This window comes from Prionailurus viverrinus, chromosome E3 (assembly GCF_022837055.1).
Source record: "Prionailurus viverrinus isolate Anna chromosome E3, UM_Priviv_1.0, whole genome shotgun sequence".
In the NCBI taxonomy this organism is placed as follows: Eukaryota; Metazoa; Chordata; class Mammalia; order Carnivora; family Felidae; genus Prionailurus; species Prionailurus viverrinus.
In genome coordinates, this window is record NC_062576.1 from 16,516,178 (window position 1) to 16,532,465 (window position 16,288).

General features: G+C 43.6%; 1 protein-coding gene and 1 pseudogene across 6 annotated transcripts in view; one reads left to right on the top strand and one right to left on the bottom strand.

Annotated features, from left to right (window-relative positions):
- PSPH (phosphoserine phosphatase) overlaps positions 1 to 12,261 on the top strand; it is a 57,549-nt gene extending 45,288 nt beyond the window's left edge. For 5 of the 6 annotated variants that reach the window (XM_047839324.1, XM_047839322.1, XM_047839323.1 and 2 more), the window contains 5 exons: positions 4,105 to 4,263; positions 4,954 to 5,088; positions 5,544 to 5,689; positions 9,442 to 9,590; positions 11,786 to 12,261. In XM_047839324.1, the coding sequence (XP_047695280.1) occupies positions 4,124 to 4,263; positions 4,954 to 5,088; positions 5,544 to 5,689; positions 9,442 to 9,590; positions 11,786 to 11,893 (678 nt within the window). In that variant the 5' untranslated portion in view covers positions 4,105 to 4,123 and the 3' untranslated portion in view covers positions 11,894 to 12,261. Of the gene's footprint in view, positions 1 to 4,104; positions 4,264 to 4,953; positions 5,089 to 5,543; positions 5,690 to 9,441; positions 9,595 to 11,785 lie in introns of all 6 variants that reach the window. The other variant, XM_047839326.1, reaches the window with a different exon arrangement.
- On the bottom strand, positions 7,591 to 8,949 carry LOC125154747 (cell division control protein 42 homolog; annotated as a pseudogene).
- Positions 12,262 to 16,288: the final 4,027 nt, after the last annotated feature.

Below are 16,288 nucleotides of genomic sequence, written 5' to 3' on the forward strand. Positions count from 1 at the left end.
TTGATGAGGCATGATTTGCTATGATTGTTGAGGCAGGATGTTGCATACATGGAATTCATGTATTCATTTTCTCTATTTTTGTATGTATTTGACATTCTGCACAATAAAAAGTTAAATAGTTGCGGGTATGTAATTCACAATTATATCATTTCATTTATTTATTCAACCTTCAGAAATTAATTGAGCATCTACTCAAAAGAGGCCTAAATTGGGGTCTTAGAAAATTTTCGATCTTAGTATAAAGAGCTTGCAATCCAGGAGTGGAGGTGACAAGCACATAAGTAAGTCTAAGATAAGTAGGAATATTATGAATTTCATATATTGAAAACAGGTCTACATTAAGTACTGTGGAAATTCTGGAGAGAAATCTTTTCCAGCCCGGAGGAATCTGGGAAGACCCTATAGTGAAGATGGCATTGAGCTTTATTTCTTCACTTAATTCAACAAATATTATTAAGCCCTACTATAGGTACTATAGGTACTGTTCTCAGTCCTAAGGATCCAGTAGTGAACAAAGCTGATAAAGAGCCTATTCTTATGAAATTTACATACTAATGAGGACAGATAGACAATACATAATAAACATAATAAGTACATTTTTTAAAGTTTATTTTGAGAGAGAGAGAGAAAGAGAGAGAATGAGTGGGGGAGGGGCAGAGAGCGGGGGGGGGGTGGGGGGACAGAGGATATGAAGTGGGCTCTGTGCTGACAGCGAAGAGCCCCTTGTGAGGCTCAAACTCATGAACTGAGAGATCATGACCTGAGCTGAAGTTGGATGCTTAACTAACTGAGCCACCCAGATGCCTCATGAGTACATTTTATCATATGTTAGAAGATGATAGATGTTACAGAAAAAAGAAAACGTAAGGGATAGTGAGGGAGATTAGTAAGGTTGGGTTAAGGATAAGGAGAGGAGGTTGCAGTGATAAACAGGTGGTCAAGGGTTGGCTCATGGAAGAAGGTGATATTTGGGCAAACGCTTTTTAAAAAAAATTTTTTTTTTAAATGTTTATTCATATTTGAGAGAGAGAGAGAGAGAAGGAGAGTGCGAGCAGGGGAGTGGCAGAGAGAGAGTGGGACACAGAATCCAAAGAAGGCTCTAAGCTCTGAGCTGTCAGCAGAGAGCCCGATGCAGGGCTTGAACCCATAACTGTGAGATCATGATCTGAGCCAAAGTTGGATGCCTAACTGACTGAGCCACCCAGGTGCCCCCACTCTTTTTTTTTTTTTAATGTTTATTTATTTTTGAAAGGGAGACAGACAGGGACAGAGTGCGAGCAGGGGAGGGGCAGAGAGAGAGGGAGACACAGAATCCGAAGCAGGCTCCAGGCTCTAAGCTGTCAGCACAGAGCCCGATGCCGGGCTCGAACTCAGACTGTGAGATCATGACCTGAGCCAAAGTCAGACACTTAACCGACTGAGCCACCCAGGTACCCCTGAGCAATCACTTTTTTAAAAGAGTCATTATTTTTTACTCTTGATAAGGGACTTGGCCAAGTGGGTATCTGAGTGAAGAGCATTCCCACCAAGGGCACATCTGGAGCAAAGGCCCTGAGTGGGAAACCTGCCTAGTGTATTTCCAGAGCAGCAAGAGAACTGGTGTGGTTGGAGCAGAGTGAGCAAGGGGGAGGAGTAGGAAGTGAGGTCAGAGATGTAATGGGGGGGAGGCAGCGGTGGTGGTGGTGGTGCCAGGATGGGGGGCTGACCTTATAGGTGATTGTAAGAACTTTGGCTTTTACTGTTAATAAAATGAGGAGCCATTGAAGGAATTTGAGCTAGAAGTAAGTGTGACATAATTTGGTTTATAGCTTACAATGATTACTTTGACTGTTATGTTAGGAACAAAAAACTGGGACGGGAGACCTTTTAGGAGGCTACTGGTGCAGTCTTGGCAAGAAATATTCGTAACCCAGGCTAGAGCAATAGCAGTGGATAGGGTGAGAAGTGGTCAGATTTTGGTTAGGCTTTCAAGGTGAAACCAACATAATTTCTTGAATGATGGGATATGGGTTTTGAGAGAAAGAAAAATGTCGAGGGTGACTGAAAAATGGAGTTGCCATCAGGGGAGAGAAGGAAGGTGCAAGAATAGCCGTTTTGGGGAGACAAGAAGATCAGGAGTTCAGTTTTAGACATGTTTACCAGACACCTGAATGAGGTCAGGAAGGTGGTTGGAGTTTGGAGTTTGGGAGAGAGGCCTGGGGTCCAGGTGTATATTTGGAAGTTACTGTCATAGAGATGACATTTAAAGCCACAAGCCCGGATGAATTCATTGAGGGAGTGGGTGGGTTAGAGAAGACCAGGGGTGGACCATGGGTCGTTGCATCGGTAAGAGAACGGAAGAGAAGCAACCAGCAAAGAAGCCCAGTTCACAGGGGGGATGATATGTGAACGTGGGAAGTCAGTCCTCTGAGGTGAGGGATCTGCTTGAACAGGAGCATGATGATGGTAGAAAAAGAGATTATAGATAATTAATAGCATACATGTTTAGTATTCATGTATTTTTAAGTTTTCTGTTTAATGGAAACTTCATTCACATCGAGGCTGATGTTAGTTTAGTTTAATACTCTACTGTCTTACTGGATTCATTAATTTGCCTTCTCTTTCCCCTTCTTACTGGGTCTCCAGTGAAACTCCTGTTTCCTATTTGGTAAGGGTTCCAAACGGGCTGGCTCTAGTTTGTCAGCCCTTGGCCGAAAAGATTTTTTCCCCCGCAGGTCAGCTTTGACCTGGATCATTCTTACAGATGCATTGGTTAGAAATCAGTTATGAAGTAGGTTGGCCAGTTCCTTTGAGTCTGTTTTTAGCCGGCATCTATTCTAAATATAGGTTATTTGCATCATCTGTGTGGCCTCGTACATGACATATTTGATGGGAGACTGGTCTAGGTGACCTCTAGGATCCACTTCACCCTCAAGATTCCAGTCCAGTGATTTTCTTAAAAAGTAAAAAACCTGCAAAATTCCTTTTGAAACTCTGTCCCCCATAGATTCTGCAGCACAGTGGTCCTCGGGGCTCTTCCTGTGAGTGAGTCTTGATCTCTTTTCATTTTCCTTCCCAGGCTCCTGATCTAACCTTTTCTGTTCCTTGTGGGGTCTGTCCTCAGCCCTCTTCTTTTCTCCTGCTTTCCACTCTCTGGTGACTTTCATCAGGCCATGCCCTCAATTACCACCTCTACTCTGGTGACTAACCGATGTGTAGTTTAGCTCTGACCTCTCTGTGGAGGCAAAGGCCTTTCAAGGTTTTCCATTACCTAGATGTTAAAATCCAAACTCCTTAGCCTGGCTCAGGGCCCCCCTTTGTGCACCACCTGGTAGCTGGACTCCATTGGGAGGCTTCCAGTATGTTATCCATCATCTTTTTTTTTTTTTTTTTTTTGAGAACGAGCTCATGCACGCGAACAGGGCAGAGGGGCAGAGAGAGAGAATCCCAAGCTGAGTGTGAAGCCTAATGCGGGACTTTATCCCACAACCTTGGGATCATGACCTGAGCTAAAATCAAGTGTCAACCAACACTCAACCGACTGAGCCACCCAGGCACCCCTATCCATCATTCTTTCTCCTTGCCTCTGCCCCTACTCTTTTCTCTACCATCATTACTTCCTCTTCTTGCCTCGATCTCCCTGCCCCCCATGCCCAGCACACACCAAGCTGATACCCTGCCCTTTGAGAACCTACTCAGGCCATTTACTCTTCATGATTCAGCTCCAATGACTATGTCCCTTGGAATCCCTATAACATAGGCAAGGTTAAAAGCATTTTCTCTGTGTGCCCACAGTATCTTATGCACATCCACTTTAGCACTTGGCCTTATTGCTATAATTATTAGGGCAAAAAGAGTTGAATATGGTTGAACATCAAATATATTTATAAGTTGGTATTTCACTAGACTGAGTTCCTGGGAGAAGAGTTTGGTCCCGCTCATTGAGACCTGACATTTAGAAGGTGCTTATTTTGTACTAAACAACAAGTAAGTCTGTGTGAGTCCATGTTTATGAGGGATACACCGACTTTGATATGAATCAAAGTATATTGGCATAAATGGGCAAAATTGGATCTTTTTTATGATTATAAGCCTTAAAGTATGTTTATTTTTTTTCTCTTGTAGGAGAACAATTCTTCCAAGGATGGTCTCCCATTCAGAGTTGAGGAAACTTTTCTGTTCAGCTGATGCAGTATGCTTTGATGTTGATAGCACAGTCATCAGAGAAGAAGGAATTGATGAGCTAGCCAAATTCTGTGGAGTTGAGGATGCTGTGTCAGAAATGTAGGAACAGTATTTATTCACTTTATGAAATGATAAAAAATTGCAAAAGAGAGTGACGTTTCAACAACATGTAGGACCAGAGCCACATTTCTCTGATTTTTAGTCCCTGGCTATAAATCATGGGCAGTAAGCTGCTTCTTCCATCATTTACAACTGAATTCACTAGTGTACATTATCCAATCATCCATTTATACAAATATTTATGGAAAAAGGAAAGTTGCCCCTGACAAATAAATATGGGTGACATGCTCTTAGCTCGGTCAGAGGAACGATGACCATAACTAACCAAAGAAGATGACGGGGTGGGGGATCACCATGTGTCCAGTGCTTTGTGTCATGGTTGAAAGTGTGGCCTCTGTGGTTTGCTAGAAAGCTAGTTTTGGTTCAGAGTCTCTCAGTTTATGCCTGCAGTATTATTGCTGCCTATAGTCACCAGGTCACAGACCATTTCATGTTCAGCTGCATTTGATGTGAGACGTGGCTGCAAAATCTTAGTATGATTCTCAAACAAACCTTCCATATGTTTATTCCCAGGCCTCGCTCTCACGGCATCGTAGCATGCGTGTTGTATGGTGGAGCTCTAGGTAGCACCTTCCTCCTGGGTGGACTTTGGAGGAGCTGGGGAGGTTGGGCATGTAAACTCTGGGGACATCTGACTCGTCTGGCCTGACTGTTGGGTCTTCCTCCTAGGACACGGCGAGCCATGGGTGGGGCAGTGCCTTTCAAGGCTGCCCTCACAGAGCGCTTAGCGCTGATCCAGCCCTCCAGGGAACAGGTACAAAGGCTCATAGCAGAGCACCCCCCCCACCTGACTCCTGGCATAAGGTAAGAGGAGCCCCGGTCTGGGTTCTGTCAGCACCTGTGTTTGGGGGCATGTCCTCTTGAGAATCTCTCACCATTGCTCTAGTGCTCCCTTCTGTCTCGTTCTTTCAGCTCTTGCCTGTGGTCTTGTCTGGCTGTTTGGCTCTGCCCACGTCTGCTCACGTCTGCCCTTCCTTGCTCCCCAGGGAGAGCCTAAGCTTCCTCTTCATTTTGCGTTTCTAGGTTCATGGGCTGAGGAGACTTGTGGGATGGTTTCCTAAGCAGTCCAGCCCTACCTATTAATTTCTAAGTGCATTCAGAAAAACATTCATAAAACATTATAATTCACCAGGCGATATACCTTATGTGATGTATTTGGGCAGATGCATTTGGGAGAAAAAGGTGTTTTTTAGTTTTCTCCTCATGTTTCATGTTTTTTCTTTTATATAATCAGGGTCTGGTATATTTCTTTTTTGCAGGGAGCTGGTAAGTCGCCTGCAAGAGCGAAATGTTCAGGTTTTCCTAATATCTGGTGGCTTTAGGAGCATTGTGGAGCATATTGCTTCCAAGCTCAATATCCCATCAACCAACGTATTTGCCAATAGGCTGAAATTCTACTTCAATGGTAAGACTTTAATGGTGTCATTTCCCTTTCTCATCAGTTTTAGTATCCAGTATCTTTTTTTCTTTTTTAAGGGTTTTTTGTTTGTTTAATACATCTGAAAAGAACGCATGTACAAAGAATTGAGACATGTGAAAGCATTGGTTCAACACTAATGAATCTACAAGAATTAGGATTTGGGGAAGGCGGAGAAGATTACCTAAACATTTTTAAAAATTGGGAACCGCAACCAAAATAAGCAGATAAAATCCCCATTAACACTTATGAAGAGTCTTCATAAGACTCCATGATTTTTTTTACTAAACCAGAGAGCCTTAACTAGCTACTCTAGGGTTCCTCGTATGCAAAACAGAAATAAGGGGATTCCCCTGACTGGTCCCCACATTGTTAAATGTCCTCCCCACCCCCACCCGCACCCCCAGCTTCTTCATCAAGCAGGTCTGTCTCCATCCTCCAACTTGAAAGAGGATGTGCATCATTCCACAGACATCTGTCTTCTAGCACCACCCCTCACACTTCCTCGATCTACCAGGTCTCCGGCTGTGTTCTAGGAACACTGTATCATACGCTATTAAACTGGACATCTAGGGGCGCCTGGGTGGCTCAGTCGGTTAAGCGGCCGACTTCGGCTCAGGTCATGATCTCGCGGTCCGTGAGTTCGAGCCCCGCGTCGGGCTCTGTGCTGACAGCTCGGAGCCTGGAGCCTGTTTCAGATTCTGTGTCTCCCTCTCTCTGACCCTCCCCCATTCATGCTCTGTCTCTCTCTGTCTCAAAAATAAATAAATGCTAAAAAAAAAAAATAAAAAAAATAAACCGGACATCTACGCTAAGCATGTAAGACAATGACTGACAGGGGAAAAAACGTTTTTTAATTACGTACTCAATCCATTTGGTGTATTTCAAAAGGTGCAATACTTTTCTTCATTTATCAGTGAACGAAGTTAGAAATTAACTTCAAAAAAAAAAATCAGCAAATGACAAACAAATTTCCTTGAAAGTCACAGTCACATATAGAGTGCATCCTAGAAAAGAGGGGCAAGACAGGTTCCACCCGCTTTCATGAGTTTCATCAAGTACTAGACCTACTCAAGGGTGGAGAGAAAGGCAACTTTCAAAAAGGAGTATGTTATTAAATGAGGCATTTACTATACTCCTTCCTAAGAGCACCAGGTGGGGGACAAGTGTTCTAAACTAGATCTAGGAAGTGGAATGTAGAGTCAGTCCATCCTCCTTCCCTTAAGGGCTGTCCAATGGTTACTGAATTTTAAAAACATGACTAAATAAAAACAAACCCCACACACACTCCCCCCCCCAAAAAAAAGAAAACAAAAACAAAAAGAACAAAAACAAAAAACCCCTAAATGTCCCAGATTATTCTCCAGAGTGGATGGAGCCCCGGGAACAGCTTCAACAGCCCAAATTAGTCTGTTACAGAGTCATCACAAGCATGCCTTGCTTTTAAACAAACAAACAAACAAACAAACAAACAAAAACAATTTTTTTTGAAACAACAGAACAAAAACTAGTACTAACCGCTTTTCTGACAATACACAATTACTCAAATTAACTAGTACTGAGAGGGGGAAGGGGACCATACCTATGGGCCTTGTCTCACACGAGTGCATGTGGGTAGGTGCAGGGCATTTGTCATTATTGCAAAAACGAATTTTAATTAAAAAAAATTTTTTTTCAACGTTTTTATTTATTTTTTGGGACAGAGAGAGACAGAGCATGAACGGGAGAGGGGCAGAGAGAGAGGGAGACACAGAATCGGAAACAGGCTCCAGGCTCCGAGCCATCAGCCCAGAGCCTGACGTGGGGCTCAAACTCACGGACTGCGAGATCGTGACCTGGCTGAAGTCGGACGCTTAACCGACTGCGCCACCCAGGCGCCCCTTTAATTTTTAGTCTTTAGTTTGATTTAACATTGCTTTTAGTACGATGCTGACACCAGCTGTGCGGAAAGGGCTCTGGAGATGTTCATAGCAGCACACATCTGCGGGTCTTCTTCAGTTCTGGAGGCTCCAGGGCAGCCAATGTTGCTTCGTCAAATACATTCTTTAGGCCTTGCTGTGTGAGTGCAGAACACTCCACATACTTGACCGCCTTCAGGTCACGGGCCAGCTTTTCAGCAGTCTCTGGAGTAATAGGCTTCTATTTGTTCTTGGCAAGTTTCTCAATCGTAGAGGGGTCATCTCGGAGATCAATTTGGGTCCCAACAAGCAAGAAAGGAGTCTTTGGACAGTGGTGAGTTATCTCAGGCACCCACTTCTCCTTCACATTTTCAAATGAGGATGGAGAGACCACTGAAAAACAGACTAGAAATACATCTGTTTGTGGATAACTCAGCGGTCGTAATCTGTCATAATCCTCTTGCCCTGCAGTATCAAAAAGTCCAAGAGTATATGGCTCTCCACCAATCATAACTGTGACTGCATAGTTGTCAAAAACAGTCGGTACGTACTCCGATGGAAATTTATTTGTTGTGTAGGATATCAGGAGACAGGTTTTACCAACGGCACCATCGCCCACAACAACACACTTAATTGTCTGCATTGCTGAAACAGTTTTGTATCCACTTTAAATATTTCAAATTCAATGATGACCTCAGCTTCTCCGCCGGGGCCTAGTATCCAGTATCTTATGTAGTGTCTGTTGGGATGCAACTTAAGCAAGGTGGCATCAGAGTTAAATACTGAGGCAAAGGATACTCTTGACTGAGGTCTTTACTCCGTGCAAAACAGACTTGGGCCATCATCTCTCCTAGCTTTAGTGTCCATATAATCATCTATCTGTATATAAATGTCCATATCTGTATATATGTCCATCTATCTGTATATATAAGTGTCCATATAATCATCTCTCTGTATATAAATGTCTGCACATTGATTCCCACATGACTTACTCTGTCTCGCATTATATTTCAGTTTTATGAGAGCTCTCATGTATTCAAATCAATCATAGGCTAAGGAAGGAGAGTTTGCTAGTGAGTCACTGCACTGTCGCTGCCTTGATGGGAAGGGGCAGAGAGGGAGGGAGAGGCAGAGAGAACCCTAAGCAGGCTCCAACGTGGGGCTCGATCCCAGAACCCTGAGATCATGACCTGGGAGAAAATCAAGAGTTAGACGCTTAACTGACTGAGCCACCGAGGTGCCCCTCTGTCGCTCCTTTGAAAGTGCCTCCTGGCCCTTCTGTGTACCATCACAGCTGCAGCTGTAGTTTTCCATCATTGCATACTGTCTCTAGTTATGTCAAGGACTGGCTGACATCCTTAAAACCAAATAATATTAATTTAAAAATTTTAGATGTGTTAATAAAACATTTTGGATGGGTCTGAACAGAGAGTGAGTGTGCTAATTACTGTAAGAAATAAAATTGATCAAATATAAGTTGGAATTGCCTCTTAGATGAAATTATATATTAACTTTTAAAAATTTTAATATATTATCATTTCATGATGTTCTGCCATGTCAGCAAGGTTTGAGAATTACAACTATGAAAGCTTAGAGGATAAAACTGATTTACCCCAAGGCATTAATGATTTAAAGGAGTTACCTCAACAAGAAGTATTTGCAAGTGAGAAGCAAAGTTGTTTATGTGGGGCTGTGGTGTAGAAATCCAGGCCGGGTCACTTCACTGAGGGCCATTTTTAGCTTTCTCAGTGACATTTAAGTGAGGGTATCATCTATGCAAAAAGCTGGCCCTACTGATAGAATTCTGTGGATCATTAACACTGTTGTAACTGCTCTTTTAAGGTGAATATGCAGGTTTTGATGAGATGCAGCCAACAGCCGAATCTGGTGGGAAAGGAAAAGTTATTAAACTTTTAAAGGAAAAATTTCATTTTAAGAAAATTATCATGATTGGAGACGGAGCCACAGACATGGAAGCCTGTCCTCCTGCTGTAGGTATTAAGTGTGCTAGTTTTCTCTGGTTGTGGTTCTGTTTCAAACAGCTGATTTAGAACTTGGTATGATTGCTTAGGTAAGATAAGAGAGAAGAACATCCAGGTGTCACTGTAAAACAACCAAAACAATTAAGACACCTTCAGTCTCAATATGTCAACTGACTTTTTGCAAACCTGAAAAAAAACCATCTAGAACTTTACCACCCTGTTCCTGTGGTATGGCTGCCACCTCTTAGCCCCAGTGTGTGCTCAAGGTTTGGCTTCGATTCCCCAAATAATACCACAAATAATAATTCAGATCTTATAACTGTAATCAAAATTTTACTGTCTTTTTATATTTGACGAACTGTTTCCTCATACAGTATCTTCTCCTTTTTACTGAGTAGGGAACTGAGGCTGGTGGAGGTTTGATAACGTGCCTGTATTAAAGCATTTTATTCTTCTGAATGAATGTTGTTTTCTGAGACTAGGAAACATGCTATACAGCAATGTGTCACTTTCATGCAGGACTTTGCCCTTATCAGCTCATACTAAATTAAGAAAACCTGAACCAAAAATGTAGTGGTGAGCTTTTTACTACCTAGTTTCCTGAGATCTAAAAATAGTTGTCTTTGTAAATGATTAACCCAAAGTGGTTAAAGAATCTTTGGATCCTTTTAACTTACTTGAGTCAATTCAAGATAAGAAGATGTCTTCAGATGATTTACAATCAAGGCTGAGGTTGACTAAGTCACGAATGCTGGACTAGTCCAATGAGGAGTATGTAGAAGTCACATATGCCCAGTTCTATCAGGGAGCTCCCCCTCCTGATGTCAAGAGGTGACAAAATTATAATTCCAGAGGACCCTTCCAGTCATTGGAAGATGACACGGCCTGACCGGGCCAAGGGAAAGTGTGTGCTGGCAGACGTGGTCAGAGGAATGTGTGATTTGAAGGAAGGGCAACAGCCACCATGTGCAGGCCTGGAAGGACCCAAGGGAGAAGTGACCAGGCGGGGGGCAGGAGGCAGGGAGGCAGCAGAGCAGAGTGGGGATGTTCTAGGCACAGACCTGGGCTGGTCAGTGCACAAGAACTGGCAAGAATGGGCTTTCTCTTCAGCAACCGCTGAAGACTTTATGTGTCAGGCACTTTGGTGTCCCTGTGAGGTCATGGGAAGCCCTGGGAGGCTGCTGGACAGAGAGGGAATGAGTTGGTGTGTTAGGACCCCGAGCGGGTGCTGGCATGCAGAAAGGAGGCTCAGTTAGGAGGCTACACTTAACTGGAAGGTAAGAATCTCATTATGTTTCCCTCCTTATGTGGTATGAAAACAAAAATGAAGAGAAAAGGCAAGTGAAAGAATTTTCAACTTCCAAATTATGTATGTAGTGTCTATATCCTGGCGGAAAAAGAGAAAATACTATGTTTTTAAATTTTTATTTATTTACTTATTTGAGAGAGACAAAGTGAGTGGGAAGGGAAAGACAGGGAGAGAGAATCCCAAGCAGGCTCCACGCTGCCAGCGCAGAGCCTGATGCGGGGCTGGAACCCACGAAACTGTGAGATCGTGACCTGAGCTGAAACCAAGAGTCTGGTGCTTAACTGATTGAGCCACCCAGGTGTCCTGAGAAAATACTATTTTAAAAATGACTACAAGAAGGGGTCACTTGGTAGAAATTAAGGAAACAACATAACCTTCAATAATTTTAATGATGGAAAGTGGAGTGCTGGCAGCAGATCCTGGGACTGTCATCTGCTTCATCCCAGAATAACACCCTCCCTGGGAGGGAGGTCTGTCAGGTTCACGCAGGGCACCTGTCAGGAGGCGCCTGCCCTGGTCCTGATTCTAGGTCAGTGGGATCTCCACTGCACTACAGGCTTCTCTTTATTCTTCCCTCTTTGAGATTGCCCAGCCTAGTTGTGAATGCATCTAGTTTAGAACTCAGATGGGATTTTACCTTTGTAAGCAATTGTATTGGTTTTTAGAGGGCTTCAGTTCTCCTGGAAGCCTGAGTGTTCCCTGGCCTGATTGGACTGACAGCGGTGTTGCACTGACTCATTCAAGGACGCTCCCAGGGAGCTGGGGAGGCACCCCCTTGAGGCTAGGCTTAACCTCTCTTTGCAGAACAGTTCATTCTTTTCAAACACTTACTGCCCTAGGGTGCCGCTATATCTTTTTTAATTTTTTTTAACTCTCCTTTTTTCCCCTTTCTTAGGATGTTTTCATTGGATTTGGAGGAAATGTGATCAGACAACAAGTAAAAGACAACGCTGAATGGTACATCACTGATTTTGTAGAGCTTTTAGGAGAACTTGAAGAATAATATCAATTTTTATACAGTTTGTAACAACTTCGGTTAATTTTTAAAAGTTATACAGTTTGATACCATTTGCCTAAAATTGTCTATTACAACTTAATGTATAGATTTGGTACTCATTATCTGTACTTCAAGTAAACTATGGAAAACTGCTTTTTTTAACTGCAGTCCTAGTATTATTATGACCATTAATTACCTGGATAGTTTTATAATCTTAATTCTTTATGTATTTTCCTATCTGTATTTTATTTGAAGCCTTTTAAAGGTGGATAGTAAATTAAACACCGTCACTGTTGGAAATATGGGTTAGGCAGCTTTAGGTGACTATTGGTTTTCCCTGTGGTAGGTAAATAAAAGTTATCCATGTATCAGAACAGATTTGTGGCATTGTCCATTCTGCCTGTGATGTATTTCAGTATCTAATATTTCAAGCACCTTTACATTTTTGGGTAGAAACAACAGCCAGGCAAGGAACCAAGGGGTTGGAGACCCCGTTGATCACAGGGCATAGTGCTTGTCACCACTCAGCCCCCACCAGCCCTCCCACTGGGCAGAGGGCTGGATGTGCTTTTATTAGCTCTTGGAATTTGTCAAACAGGGAATGTTACAGAGGCTTAAAAGAAAATAGAGCCTTGGAGCGCCTGGGTGGCTCAGTTGGTTAAGCTTCCGACTTCCTCCGACTCACGTCAGGATCTCATGGTTTGTGAGTTCAAGCCCCACATCGGGCTCTGTGCTGACAGCTCGGAGCCTGGAGCCTGCTTCGGATTCTGTGTCTCATTCTTTCTCTGCCCCTCCCGCACTTGTGCTCTCTCTCTCTTTGTCTCTCAAAAGCAAATAAATGTAAAAAATAAAATTAAAAAAAAAAAAATGGAGCCTTGGAGCGCCAGGGTGGCTCAGTTGGTTAAGCCTCTGACACTTGTTTTTGGCTCAGGACGTGATCTCACAGTTGTGGGATTGAGCTCTCCTTTGGGCTCTGTGCCTGGCGCGGAGCCTGCTGAAGATTCTCTCTCCTCTGCCCCTCTCCTGCTCACTTGTGTGTGTGTTCTCTCTCTCTGTCTCAAAAAAAAAAAAAAAAAAAAAAAAAAGCCTTAAACAAAAGTAGTGACCTTAAAAAATGGATATTTGATCATTGCATGAAATAAAAGAAGTAATTACACATTTTACTCATTCCAAATGAAGATCAGAGTTTTGCCTTAAATAAATTAAGAAATGCCTCCTAATAGCCTATATGCACCATTTCTTTCTTAACAGATGACTTGGAAAGACGTGAAAGCCAGGTTTGCGTTTATTCTGGGCAGTACCAAGAAAGAGACATTTCAGAACATGCTTTGAAATTATGTGGTTATTGGGGAACCTGGGTGGCTCAGTTGGTTACACATCTGACTCTGGATTTCGGCTCAGGTCGTGATCTCACGGATCATGGGATCAAGCCCAGCATCGGGTTCTGTGCTGATGGCGTGGAGCCTGCTTGGGATTCTCTTGCCCTCTCTCTCTGCCTCTCCCCACCCATCAAAATAAATATTAAAAACAATAGTATGTGGTTATATACCCTCCCTGGTTGAAAATTGGGAGAGGATAAAGAGGTTTAGGAAGAAGCATGCAGTGGATAATGAAGTAGAAAAGGCCAGAATGGTTTAATATAGGAAATTATATGAGAAAAAATGTATATTTCAAAACAATAATTTAAATTTATTTGGCCAAATAATCAGATATTATTTAGCCAAATAGTCAAGTCAGATGAATTTCCTTCCAGATCCAAGTTGCCCCGGGAGAGACGTGAAGTAGGTTGGGCAACATTTACATGAGACTCCAGACAACGAGGCGGTTGTTCGGTCGAGGTTGCTGGCTGGCAGCTCTCCTGGAAGCCATTTTGTGGGACTTGCACTTGCACTGAGCTCCGGGCAGGACTGGGCGTGCCAGGGCTGGCGTGCCAGGGCTGCCGGTGCTGCAAACTGCCGCCAGCAGTGTGCGTGAGCTGCAGAGCCGTCCTCGGGGAGGTGGAGGACTGAAGCCCCTGCTGCTTCTACCTGCCAGGCTGCCAGAGCCCGCCTTCCACAGGGCGGTGGCCTGAACAGGATGTGCACACTGGATTTGGCTCAGGGGAGTCTTCTGGGCTGAGAAATCTACCCACATAGAACCTTTTAGACCAATTGCACAAGCCCCCGGGCCCCCAGGCTGCCCAGCTCTCAGCAAGCTGCACAGAAGCAGCACACACAATCCCTTCTTTGTTGTGTTGGGGTGAGCCTGAAATGATGCAAGAACTGCCCTAACCTCTTCCTTGCTTTTTGAATTCTGGATTTGCTGGAAACAGCCACAGAGTGGCTCTCCCAGGAGCTATGTACGTGGTTGTGGTAGGACAGGAGTCAGTAAGTGTTGGCAGTGTGATGTGGCCTATCCTTGTGATGCCATTTTTCATTCTGATGCACACTGCTTATGTAAACAAAAATAGTTAAGAACTGGGGTCATGAAGTTAAGAATTGAAATTTTTCATGGTATTAAATTGAAACAGGAGAAGTCCCTCAAAGCTTTTATATGCCTAAAAAAGGAGATATCCCAAGGCCTTTATCTCCTATCCCACCCCCTTCTCTGGTTTGCTGCTATGATTCTTCTCTCTTCTGGAGACAAGTGTTTCTTCCTGCCCAGCCGGCTGCCATTCACAAGAGTTGGGGAGGGCATTCTAGGCCTGGGGCTGGAAGATTCTGGAGATTCAGACCTCGGGTAGGAAGCTTCCGGAGAGTCAGGTGGTCCGCCTCAGCAAATGTTGGCACAAGCATGATGGCTTTTGCCTCTGTGGCCCTCAGAATTATGATTGGATGCGGGAAATGTGGGGAGTGATCTGACCACACGTCACACTGCTCATTTTCACATTTCCAAGGTGTTTGCACATGTTTCCTCTTGTGATTCTCACATCCCTGAGGTCAGCAGTATAGATATCGCTGTCCTCTTTTTAACAGGGGACAGCAAGCTCACAAGAGTTGATGATTGCTACAGGGTCACATTCAGAGCTGGAGCTCAGTCCAGTGATTTCCACAGTGTTCTTTATATTATGCATTGCTAGAGAGTTAACAATTGGACCCCTGGGTGGCTCAGTCAGCTAAGCGTCCGACCTCGGCTCAGGTCGTGATCTCGAGGTTCATGAGTTTGAGTCCCACATTGGGCTGTCTGCTCTCAGCACAGAGCTTGCTTTGGATCCTCTGTCTCCCTCTCTCTGCCCCTTCCCTGCTAATGTGAGCTCTCTCACACACAAAAATAAATATTTAAGAGAGTTAACAACTTACTGGGGCCAGGACAATCTACTGTAAGCTAATACTTAACACTCTGATCACAAGTGTTAATGTATATTAATACAGAAGATGAAATTTTATTCCCTAGAATATAAGATGTGTTTTACAAAATGTTCAAGTGGTTTCCTTTTTAATGGTCACTGAACTCTGCAAAAAGTACTAGTTTTAGTATTAATTCATAGAGGACTGTTCAGTACTTTGCTGATCAGTTTCCAACTCTGAACATATTTCTATATATGTTTATTATTTTCCTTTTGAATTGTTTTACTGAGTTTGCCTAGGCACATCATCTTAACTCCCAGGATTCCTAACACTTGCATCAGAAATAGTATGAATTAAGACATTGCTCTGCTTTGAGGGGCACACATATGTATTCACACATATGTATATATTTTTGCCCCATGAATTTTTTTAATGTTTATTTTTGAGAGAGAGAGAGGGAGAAGGCGAACATGGGGGAAGGACAGAGAGAGAGAGGGAGGCAGAGAATCCAAAGCAGACTCTGAGCTGTCAGTGCAGAGCATGATGCAGGGCTTGAACTCACAAACCACAAGATCATGACCTGAGCCAAAGTTGATGCTCAACCAACGGAGCCACTGAAGCACCCTGCCCCGTGTGTTTTCTAATTGAAACTGAAAGTCTCCATACTTTCTCTTTTCCTACCTTCCCTTTCTCCCTCTCCCCATTTACTTCCCCCTTTGCTTCCTTCTATCCATTCATCAAGCATGTTATTGAACATCTATGTTCCAGCCAGAAACTGAAGGCATACATTTAATAATTATTCAAGACTGAAGAAAAGTCTCCTTCACAGGCAGCCATGAGAATAAGGGGAAAAGAAGCAGGTTCTCTCAAGTGCTGGTTTGGAGGAGAGCAAAGTGTGGGTCTGAGAAGGCTTTTAAAAAGGATGATGGGGGGGGCGCCTGGGTGGCTCAGTCGGTTAAGCGTCTGACTTCGGCTCAGGTCATGATCTCACGGTCTGTGAGTTTGAGCCCACGTCAGGCTCTGTGCTGACAGCTCAGAGCCTGGAGCCTGTTTCAGATTCTGTGTCTCCCTCTCTCTCTGACCCTCCCCCGTTCATGCTCTTTGTCTCAAAAATAAATAAATGTTAAAAAAAAAA